The sequence below is a fragment of the Falco biarmicus genome, chromosome 4 (assembly GCF_023638135.1).
Source record: "Falco biarmicus isolate bFalBia1 chromosome 4, bFalBia1.pri, whole genome shotgun sequence".
Classification (NCBI taxonomy): Eukaryota; Metazoa; Chordata; class Aves; order Falconiformes; family Falconidae; genus Falco; species Falco biarmicus.
Genome location: NC_079291.1, coordinates 51920256 through 51932711, shown reverse-complemented (window position 1 = coordinate 51932711; position 12456 = coordinate 51920256). Strand labels below are relative to the sequence as shown.

At 36.6% G+C, this 12456-nt stretch overlaps 1 protein-coding gene across 1 annotated transcript in view; it reads right to left on the bottom strand.

The window, feature by feature from the left end:
- Positions 1-12456, bottom strand: part of PTPRN2 (protein tyrosine phosphatase receptor type N2) — a 663537-nt gene that overhangs the window by 422324 nt on the left and 228757 nt on the right. Inside the window, exons 4-5 of the mRNA XM_056337581.1 lie at positions 5517-5634; positions 533-695 (exon numbers count right to left, since the gene is read on the bottom strand). Of these exons, the coding sequence (XP_056193556.1) occupies positions 533-695; positions 5517-5634 (281 nt within the window). The remainder of the gene's footprint in view (positions 1-532; positions 696-5516; positions 5635-12456) is intronic.

Sequence of the window (12456 nt, the reverse complement as noted above, 5' to 3'; positions counted from 1 at the left end):
TGATTTATCTTCCTAGCTATCCGCATATTTCTAATGTATACATATGAACCGTAATTGGTCATGATAGGCTTTCTTTATAATCAATAAGGAGGAAATGTTGAGGCACAATTCATCTCAAAATCTGCTCAAAGATTATGTTAATTGTACTCTGAGCACCATCAACTCCAGCAAGAATTCAAAGGGTAGTTCAGCCAGCTTTTTGGAGAGGAGCCACTCAGATGCTGCAAGAATGGTTTCAGATCAGTCAGTGAAGATGTTACCACCTTTATCCCACTCTTCCTCCTTCCTCACATACAATCCATCTCTAATTGAGATTAAATACTCCAGTTCAGAAAAGCTGTATTGTTTACAAGGGTGAAGATGACTCAGGTCATTCAGAGAGAACTTGATTAGTGCAGTTACGATAATCAGTTGGAGGAGGCAGTAAGAAACAATGTCTGCTCTTGAGACAGAAGGGAAAACTGAAAAATAAGGAGAATTCAGAGAGGGAAGCCAAAATGACATAATGTGGTAACCACATTAGAAACACTACCTTGATAGAAGCTTTGTCATTTGTCTTCCTTGGGTATAAATTTGTAGTTGCAGACTGGGAGAGAATACCGAGATATTTAAGATATTGCTGAAGAGAATTGGCCAAGTCAACATCATTTTCCAGATCATAATTTCTTCCATTATCTGCATTCAGCCCCACAGTCCTGCACAGAAAAAGCAAGGAAAAAAAAGTTACCAGCCTGTACAACATAACAAAGTGCCCAACTAAAAAGGCACTGCAAACCGCTGAAGTTAGTTCCATACACAACAGTCGCTCAAAAGCTTAGCAACCACAAAAGTATAGAAAATTCAATGTTTCAGCAAAAGTAAAAAAAATCTTGCACTATTAGCAATTTATTCCATGAATCAAAGTTAATGATCCAACAGGAAGTCAAATATAATGCTTACATCAAGGCAAAGCCATATTCAGAAGAAAAGAGAATGCTTGTAAAAAGAAAATATGGATCATTAAATTGCACCCCAAAGAAATATGAGATGGTTCTAAGATTTAAAAAAATTGCTGAATGATGATGAGATTCAACAACAATTTGGCCCTGCACCAATTTATGGAATACAGTGAGAATACTGGATGTGCAGAAATAACTGAGCAAGTCAGCTCCAGCAAACAGCTTAAAAAGGGAATAATGAGATTGAACAAGTATCTCTTTTGCTCTCCTCAGGTGCCCTCGATTCACAGGATGGCAGTGTTTCCTGAGTGGTTTAGACAGATCTTGGTGACGTTTGCAAGGAAAAGCTAAAAATGTGATTAAACAACAGCAGTGTAGAGATGGTTATATGGGATTCAGAGCAGTGTCTGCAATGAATCTGAATTATTACTGGCTCTCCTCATCTATCTCAACAACATGTCAATGATGATGATAATTTGAATGTCAACACCAGTAACTATTTCATTCCTTGTGCAAGAAAGCAGAGAGGGTTCCAAGTCTGCTTTCTTCCCTGTGACACATTGTTTTGAGGGAAGTCACCTTTTTTGTGTCACCGTTTCCTACCCACACACCTACACACTTCCTCAGTGATGAACAGCTCCAGGTGGAAGAGCCTTCCAGCTCAGGGACACAAGTCATCATTTGACTTTCAACATGTCCATGCCACTGTAAGCAAAGTTTTATTCTACCAGCCCATGTCATGGTGCTTATGTAGGGGCACAGCTTGAGAGTGCTCTTATGTCCTTCCTTCCATGCTTACAGATTTATCAAATGCGTGTCCTGACTAATTTAATACCAATAAATGTAATTAATAATCTAATTTACAGTGGTAGCATTGCAACCAATAGTGCTTAGAGGGTTGCTTACTTTGACGTACCAGAAAAAACCTGCACCTCTCCCCAGTGTAAAACAACCCATCAAGTAACCAAACGCCAAGAAAACAAAGGTTTACTGCAAAGAGGACTATAGTGATCTTGATATAATTCACCATCAGTCTTGCTTAGTCCTCGTGCTCTTCATACTTTTTACTCTTATTCCAGAGCTTTAAATTCTGCCTTATGACGAACTGTGGACAGGCAGGTAACACTGTTCACCTCCTTTTCAACTTAAAGCCAGAGGAAAACTGTTCTACAGTTTTAGAAAGAGCTGGACAGTGTGCTTTCTGCTTCAATAGAGATGAACTAATCCAAAGAGGTGAAAGTTTCCCAGTTTCAAAACCTCATCTTTCATTCATCAATTAATTCCAACACCTATCTTCTCCGTTCTTTGCTAACTTTGAAAAGAAAAGGAGAATGGAAATACCAGACCAAATTCTGCCCTGAGGATTTCCACTGGAGCTAATGGGAAATGAATGCACAGATAAAAGTCAGTATTCAGGTTAGATTTTCAAGCCCTTATTTACAGTGTATAATCACACCGGTGATAGAAGCAAAGTTTGGGGTCAAAGACTTCTCATTTTTCTTATGGAGACAGTAATTACACTCAAATTGTGTCTAAATTCCACATCAGTTGTAGTATTTTATACTGTAAACTTTTAGACATTTAAAAAGTAAAAGTCTAACAAAGCATTACATTTAATTTGATGACAACTTTCATGAAATCCTATTAACACATCTGAAAGATTGTAAAAAAAATTTGTAGTTCACTAGTATATCACTGTTGTTCACCTTATTAACACAAAAACACATTAAGTGAGCTATTATTGCAACCAAATTAAAACATTTCTTTTAAATTTGATAAAGTGATATTGGAAAATGAATGAACAGAAGAAATGAGTTCTTCCTGTGCACTTATTTGGAAGCATTTTCAGTTTAAATTTGTTCTGAAAAAGGACTTTGCATACAATGAACTTTAGGGTATAAAGACAATAACATATATAATTATTTAGCCACAGAAATAATTCTATATTTGCTACAAAACCCCAATACTTTAGGAGCTTTTGTGCGGAAATATCTAAATCACTGCACCTCAGATATTTCTAGAATGTTGTCAATAAATACCAAACTTTTTAGAATAATGTTTCTCCCTTTAAAATGCTGTGAGAATCTTATTACTGACTTAATGATGGTTATATTATGGAAATAATGCTATACACCATTTCATACATTGAAGTTTGCTGGAAACATTTGTGGTTTTGCCTAATTGCACCAATGAACACAGCTGACATTTATTCCCTGTGTGCAGAATGGACTCTTTTCCTTTATCTTGGATCCTCTTTCAAGAGTGGGGGTTTTTTGAAATTTAATAAGGGCCCAGGAAATACCGTGTACACTCCAGTTAGCCACCAAAGAAAGAACTTTCATCTTGAAATCAAGCTCCCAGTTTTAGCATTTTGTTAAGATGAAATCCATGTCTTCTGTTTCATCAGATTTCATACGCACTAATTTAGCCTAAGTCAATTTACCTTTCAAGTGTCTGAGTCTATTTTCTCGCTCTCACTAGCTCTGTGGGGATTAATGACTCATTAGTATGACTTCATATTGTCTTATTACACACGGTTACCCTTAATAAAAGGTCTTCCTGCCATAATGTTTCTTTGATAATTAGATACCTACACCAAGTTGCTTTTTTTAATTATTTAATTATTATCTGATAACATTTTAGCAAGTGCATTGAGCACACCGAGCATATAGCAAACTTGATGAGAATCTACAAGGTGCCAGAGGAAAAGTTCCTACTGTTCCCTGACCTACAGAATATATTGTAAATGGCAACAAGAAAAATCAATTAATGCTTTAAACTGTTGGCACATAAGATAATGCTTTCAGAAGCACAGCTTGGTAACTTCAGAAAATCTATCCACAATAGGAATGGCTATAAGTGGAACACATTTGAAATTCTGATGTTCCTAAAGTGTCAATAAACAAAATGGGTTATTTTTTTAACATATAGTTCTAGCTAAAATGCAAAACAGCTCAAACCTGATCACAACAGGAAGTCCTAAAAGCGATCATCTGTTTGTTCTCAGTCTAAAAACTAAATTATTTCTTATATCTTCTTGTACTTTTTATTTTTGTGTAACTATGAATCTGGAACACTGCAGAATACAGGCTTGATCTCATGGAAATCTGGCCTATTTTATCTTACTCTCATGAATAAAAGTTTCAGATACACTTATTCTAAAAAAAATCCCCCAGAAGATATTAAGAATCATTTCTGATACCATGTACAGAGAGTAATCCATACAGTAACAGCATTTTGTGTACCTAAGATTTTGTGTATCTAAGCAGCAGAAACATGTTTATGGATTCAACCGCATGTTGTTGTCACCTTTATGATAATCTATAGATCAGTATCTTCTGTAGAAGTTAAGTTTCTATTCTACTGTACTCCTGAAATGTATAGTGCTGTAATTTTAAGGAATGCTTTTGAATCAGCAAAAATGTGAAATATGGCGTCAGATTCTATGAATTTAAACAAAAGAGGCAAACACAGCTGAAGCCACTGAAGTATCAATTAAACAGCATTTTTATTTCCATAGAATAGAAATCTAGAAAAGGAAATTTTTTGCGGTATATGCAAAATACATACTGCAGTATCGGAATATCTAAAGTCCAACATTTATCTTGCCCATCAAAGCCAGAAGTTCCAGCTTTGATCCACTATGAAGAAAGTTTTCTAACAAAAAACACTTTCTTTTAATTTCATGAATTTTGAGATTGCTTTTCTTAAAATCATGCAGGAGAAAGTAAAATTTACCATTTTTAATGTTCCTAAAATTTTATGCATTTTAAAATTTTCTTCTGGGTATGTGTGATTGAGTTGCACTTAAAAGCCTGCAGGAAAAACCAGACATAACAAAATACATATGTGTATCTGTGTATCAAGTTGATATAATTGCAGGTCCTATAGCCATAACATTCTACAGAATTATAGACGTGCCTCTTGCCACCAGTAACTGCTAAGTCACGCCTCAATATCTTTCAAGCCATGAGGAAAATAGCTTCTATAATGCAAAGAATAGATAAAAATGTCCCAACACTGTTTTCTGTCATGGGAACTTGCATGAATCTCTCCTTCCTGGACAAACTTTGCAACTAAGCTTAGAGTCTATGGACTTCAAATCAATTACAGCTATGTTTTGGAAGACTATGAGTTTGAAAATATAATTACTTGCCCAGAATGTCATTCAATGCTTCTTGTTTCTTTTTGTTGGCTTTTTCCAGAATAAAATGTCTCCTGTGGTCGAGCTACTATACAAGTCTGCCTTTTTAAGCCAGTCATAAGTAGAGCTCATAAGTAGGCTGAACTGACACTAGACACTGCATAAACGGGATAAAAGACCTGATATTTTGAATTCTGACACCTAAATTAACAGAAGGTGTGTTTTCCTGATTTGCTGATAATCAGAAGAACAGGGTTGAGGGTTTTCATTCATTCTGTCTGGTGTTTTCTGTGCTGTTGTACAACTGGTTTTCCTTTCTCATATAGATAGTGGTTTTGGTGATGTGTTTAATTCAGCTTCAGTGCCTATCTATTTCTTATCATTCACAAATCCTCCCAAAAACCTACCAGGCAAAACCACCATTGAAGACTTACCTTCCCATGTCAGAGCCTTCAGATGCAAATATATCAGGGTGCCTGGTGTGTATTTTGTGAATGGTTGAGAGTTCCTGACCAATCACATGCTGCGTATAATCGTCTCGCCAGGTAAAACCTGATAAATAATGAAACAAACAATCAAACAGAATCAAAACTATTAAAGTTTGGCAAAAATGTATCTTATATAAATAATATTAAAAGAAAGAAAAAAGAAAAAAGAAGCTTTGTCCAAGTGTGTCGTGGTTTAACCCTGGCTGGCAATTTAGTACCACACAGCCACTCGCTCACTCCCCCCTCACCCAGAGGGGTGGGGAGGAAAGTTGGAGAGGAATGTAAAACTTGAGGGTTGAGATAAGAACAATTTAATAATTGAAAAAGGAAAAATAAATGAAAGAACAATAATAACAATTGATGACAGTACTGATGTACTGATGATGAAAGTACTGATGACAGTAACGGTTATAATGAAAAGTGGAAGGGAAAGAATAAAATCCAGAGGGAAAGGAAGAAAGGAACACGTAGTGCACGGGGCAGCTGCTCAGCACCCACCCACCGATGCCCGGCCAGTCCCTGAGCCATGACCTGCCCCCCCGGCCAACCCCCAGGTATATACACCCAGCATGGCGTCCCATGGTGTGGAACACCTCTTTGGCTAGTTTGGGTCAGCAGACCTGGCTGTGTCCCCTCCCAGCTCCTTGTGCCCCTCCAGTCTTTTCCCTAGCAAGGCCTGAAGAACTGAAAAGTCTCACATCAAAGCCAGAACACAGCACTGTACCAGCTCCTAAGAAAATAATTAACTCCATCCCAGCTGAAATCAGGACAAAGTGGAACCCAAGAATGAACTACAAATTCTTCTCTTCTGTGTGAAATTATGTTAATCAAACTTTCCCTACAATGGAAGGCAGGCAGTAGATGATGTGAGGAGGTTCTGAAAAACTTTCAATAGAATTTTAGCAAGTTACAAACCAGCTTCAGTAGATAAAAAGGGTTACTTTGGATAGCTATGGAAAAGTTATCTCACTAGCTGGTATCTGTTGAAAGGTTGCTTTGCTTCTTCCCCATACACAGCACACTGTACCTTCTCTGTTTTCTCCATGAAACAATGCTTTTATAACATTAAGGAGCTAGTACTGCAATGGAAATACTATTTTGAGTTTTAGTATAACACATGTGGAGGTCAACTGATGTTATCTTTATACTATAATGTGACAAAGAACTTTACAACAAGGGGGAAGTGCAACTGTGAGGACAAATTCCAGTGATTACTTATTAATTACATGCACTGCCAATCTCATAGTAATTATACTTGAAATAATGGTGTAACTCCAAACATAATTGTTACCCAATTTGTAGATTTTAGATGTTACGGTAACACTTCAGTTCATAGAACTTTCCCATGCAATTATCTGTAATTATCGAAAAACTAAATATTACATAATTGAAGAGAAATTCTGCTTCTATGCCATGCACAGTAAAACACCAAAAAACACTCGATTCAGTAAAAGTTCTAGAGATGGCTACCCTGCCATCTCTATCTTCCTGTAAGAAACCACTTAAAGCAAAATCCTCTCTAGCACCAGATGAAAGGGGATGTATCTCACTGCCAGAATCAGCCTCAGAAAGGGGATTTTTGGTTCAGTCCCTATTTCATACATATGTGATAAATTTAATCACCATTGGCAGCCAACGTCAGATCTGTTGGTATAGAGCAGTCTCTTCAGATGCAGCTAAAGCATCATGAGTCAGTCTCAGCAGAACCCAGAAGTTGGCCACCTCGCTCCTTGGATGAGTGCTGTATTCAGTGGGCTATTAAAAAAAAGGAATGTGTTCAGTTTATTTCACCCTATTGAGGTGGAGTTTATTGCCTGTTTACTTAATCCCAGAAGTAAAAAAGAATTATAAGCATGACATTTGTCCATTCTGCCAAAGCAGACAGTTCTGAGAATGCAGAAATAAAACTTTATTTAATAAATATTTACCAAATTTTAAGCCTAAGGAGTAGATACTTAAATAAGTTGGGTATAAGATTTAGACAGGCCTAGGAAGAATTCAAACTGTGCTGTTCTTTGAGATTTAGACAAGTTTTAGGAAATAAAGTTCCCATTTGGGCAGGATTTAGGTGGACTGCATCTCAGATTATTTTTTTTTTAAATTAATGAAAATACTACTAATAAACAGTCTAGAATGGCTTTAACAAACAAAAAAGCCCTCTGACACCTCTCTGACACTCTGCTTTTGCTCCTCCTTTCTCCTTTTCTTAAATAAAAATGTTACTCAAGTTTATTGATGAAACGCTTCACCTGAAATCATGCTAGATGTTAATGGCTACAGTAAATTACTTCAGACCCTAGGGAGGTGGAAGAATCTTTATCTAAGCTATTTTTAGACCGGATTCATCCTTTCCAAATGCAAATTTTACCTTTTCAAATGTCCCATGTAGTAGATGGATTCAAATAATTTTACAAATCTTAATCTAAGGATGCTCATAGTATGTTCTTACATGAATACCCAAAAATGAGTCAACATGTACCTATGACTGTTTTGTTGTAGTGTATTAAAATTATTTTTACATGAAAGTTTATGTTCAAGTTTACTTCTCTGCTGCCTAGCACTACACATTTCTGGGTTTTTTTTTTATAAATTCATGTGGGAGGAGAAACTAAGATAACATTCAAGTTTAGAAGAATGTGCAACAAAAGATGTTCAGCCAAAATACATATATATTTAAATAATTAGCATAGCCATAAAGCTACTAATTTATTAACTATGTGTCCAAAATCACTACCATTTTACTTTGTAACTCTAAGCCAATGCTAGCACTATTAAAGGCTAAAAAGTACACAATACATAACATAAACTTTGAAGAAAAATACACAGGATTACTCTGAATAGTTTTGTACAAATTAAAGCAAGAAGAGTTATGTGAGGTACCTGTGTACAGGCAGGATGCTCACTTCTCTCAGTCCTGAGCAATATAACTGGCTGCAGACAGAGGGTTCAATGCTTAGGTTTTCATGCCTCCACAAAACAAAGCTTTTGGTAAAAAGACATAAGAAACCACTGCAATCCCAGTTCTCAATGGTCGTGATGATGGTGTACCTTTTGTTAACTTTGGTGTATTTTCTGTCTCCTGCAGCACTACTTTAACATTTTCTCCTAATGTATTTGAAACCAGTGCAAGTATACCATCCTTAATACTGTAAAAGAACACAACCGTTGCATTAAAAGAGAGTAAAAAAGGTGAAATTGAAACAGAATACTTGCTACAGAGCTTAAGAAACTAGAGTTAAGGGAATATGCCCTCTCAACTGTATCTGCTAGCACTTCTAACTCACATAAGAATTAGAACAAGACATGGATGAAAAATGCAAATTTTAACTAATTCAAAAATCCTCTTGTCAATAAATTAATATTCCTGTTTCTTAAGCAGCTATCTCAGGAACGACAATGTATCTAAAGCTAACCTTATGCCAATCATTTTCCAGCATTGTTCCAGCTTCAAAAAAATCTCTCCCACACACTGAGCTCAATAAAACAGCACATTCAGGAACCATAATGCCACACTGACAGCTGCAATCAGAATTAAGGTTGAGAAGGAGCATATGACGCCGTATGGCGATTTCCTGTTCCCTTTGTCTCTGCCGTCACACCTAGCGCCAGCTCCTGGCTCACGACCCAATTATTACAATTTATCTCCACCGGCTGAGCAGGATCACAGCAGTGCTCCTGTACACGCATTACTTCCATGTCACTAACGGGGAACGGTATGGGGGGATGTCCAACCCCTGATTAACCATCCCTCCTGCTGCAGGTCTGCCCTGGACCTGTGTCTCCCAACCGTGAATTCCCACAGACAGGCAATTCCAGGGAAAAAGAGGAGTCCAGCAGACATGGGAGTGACGCAAATACTACGACAACAACAGCAGCAGATATAAAATTGCTCTCAGTTGAAGAGCATTGATAGGAGTGGACTCCACAAAAATTGCCATTGATACAAATTTTCCATAAAAAAAGTAGCACTTTTCAGTGGTGTCAGAGCCCAAGGTTTAATTCTAATTTAATTGTAATTGATATTCCATAATCTAAACTTATGTAGAAAGGGAATACTGATGTAGAGACAGTGAAGACAAGTCGTTAAGACCTTTAGTAAACCCAACCTGCACATCAAAACCAATGAGGTGCTCCAGATACAACGCAGTCTTTCCTTATTATCATCATGTATCTCCTGGGATCTTTTCTTTCTACAGCAAAATTAATTATTATTATTACCCATGACTACAAAAATAATAATGAAATTATTATTGTTTAGGTCCCCATTATGTTCAACACTTAGCAATGACTATGCCAACACAGACTATAGGAATTATTTTATTAATTGATATCAAATCAAAAGCAAGCAGTGTAAATAGTGAAGAAAATATTTTTCACAGATTCACACTGGTGAAGGTGATATTAGTTTCTTTCTCCAAAATGAAAGTCAAAATTGTTTTCACATTTATCATACAATTTCACTTTTAACTTGCTTAATTAGCTTTGCTGCTCTACCAATTACACAGAATTATTGAAAGATAATCAGAATTCAAATATGTATTTCCTTCTCTTGGCTGTTCAATTTTTCTAAGTAATGGCATTCTTTCCTTTGATTTTGACTGTTTTTCATCTTAGAGAAACTCGATGTCTCTTCAAATGTACCTGACCACATCTTTCATGCATGTAAATTGTATTACCAACTGTTGAAAACACTAATCTGCTGCTTTTCTCTCTCAACTTATTTTAGTTCGGAATTATTCATACAAATAATCTTCACCCCCTCTGAAGGCTAAGCAAGAAAAACATCAGCTCTTTAACTCTGCAAAGGAGTTCTGGTATAAATCAGTAGAGCCCAATTTACAGAAACAACAGTTCTCACTGCCCAAATATTTGGCTGTGCAAATCTTCCTGCTTGTGCTGTCGACCCTTTTCCTGACTCTCCTGGCTGAGGCTGCATAGGGCTCTGCAGGCAAATCTAGCAAAACCTGTGTCTGACAGGCTAACACTATAAGACTGAAATCCAACATTATTTTTCTGCATCAATATATTAGCAACAAAGTTATTTTATTGTACCAAGGCCATTCAAAGTGGCAGGAGATTATTATATATTGGCAGAAACCTATATATTAAAACTTGATCTGCCTTTGTCAGGAAAATCACTGTATAAAGGCCAAAAAACCTCAGAAGTTTTCAGACTTGAAGCCAGAACATGTACTATTTTTGAGTTGTGACATTATTTTTTCCCCCAATTTTGGTAACATTATTTTGTCCCTACACGGTGGATGATACAATAGTTTTTTCACTGAACTACCTTCAACTGCTACTTCATTTCAGCTAGGAAACTCTCAGTTGTAGAGCTCAGAGACTTTCATTCCCCATGCCATGTGTTGCAAATTGTTAACGCCTACTTTAGCTGTCAGAACGGCTGCAGAATTGGGAATGATTTGCTTTCTTCCCTATTTTCACAACAGACAGGTCAACATACAGACATGCCTTTCTGCAAGCTGCCTTTCCACATTCTCCAGAGGAGCTGCACTTGTTCTCATCCCGGACCTCCATTTTCAGAGCTCAAGGACATACCCAATAAGGTTCACATGTTTCAGCACTGGCTAAGTAGAAATTGCAGCTTTAATGCTGAGTTTGCTCTGTGTATAACAAAATTAATTCTTTCAACTGCTATATTTTCTACCTAAAAATGCAGCCAAAAGATAAAATCCTGACATTTCCTCTTACAAGAAAAGAAAACCATAACTTCTTCCCAAAGCAATTTTGCAATACAATTTGCAATGGCAGGTTATGGAAAAAATAGTAAGAGAGAAGTTAAACCCACCTCTTAAACCACAACCTTTTATTCCCCTGTAACTTTGGCTTGGAATATTCGTTTGTTCTGAAAAGTGAGACTAAGGATGGTTTCTACAAAATTGGAAAAAAATCTGTCAAGACAGTTTTGCACTACACTTACACGAAAACTTACTCTAATTAAATGTGTTTGCTCTGGTTAAACACTGTATTGTCTTCTAGATGAAAAGAAAATCTGGTATAGACTGTATTTGAAGAACAACTGAGAATTATAAGCAGTCTTCACCACTCTTGTTCAATCCATTTCAGCAGGAACTGTGGTCACTCTCTCCTGGAAATCCTCAGGAGCTTTTGTTTTTTCCTTCTCTTTTCCACTGCATTCCCCAGCAGCAGTTCTGAGTACCAGATTTGCATCGGTGAGTTTGTTGCCATCTTTTGGAGCTTCTAGTGAGATTTTTATAATATGCAAGAATTTTAGTCGCTGCATTCAGCAGCGATTCACTCACACTCACAGGCAAATAGCTTCCATTTGAACGAACAGATGAAAGGGCTGCCTAAGGATTACAGTTTCAAATTTTCATATATTGTTTTATTATACATAAAAGTGATAATCTCCATAGAATTAAATTACCAGCATGATCTGCTTACAGCTCTGATTTTAATTTACTCTAAGTAACTATCCCAGAAGGTGTAGGGAAGGCTTTTCTCTTCAGTTTTTTTGGAATTTCTATTATTTGAAAAAGCCAAATGAGTGCTTCATTTGCCAAGGAGATTATAAAATGCTCTCACAGGACTCAGTATGCAATGTTTTCTTACCTTTATTTCAGCTCTTGTAGGCAGCTACAAATAATTGGTTTATACAAGAGAAATTTTCTAAGTGTTACATAAGATTTTTCTGCCACTGGAGCTGATAGTAATAAAAGAATAATATGATAATGCAAAATATATCATCTAACTACCAACTAGAATAGGCTACTTTCCAAAGACTAGAACAGAATGGATACGCAGAAAATACTTCCCAAATCATTGAGATAAATCCCATGCTATTCACCATGTTATATAATCCTTTTCACAAATTGATGACCCTCAACCTGAAAGCAGATGGTTC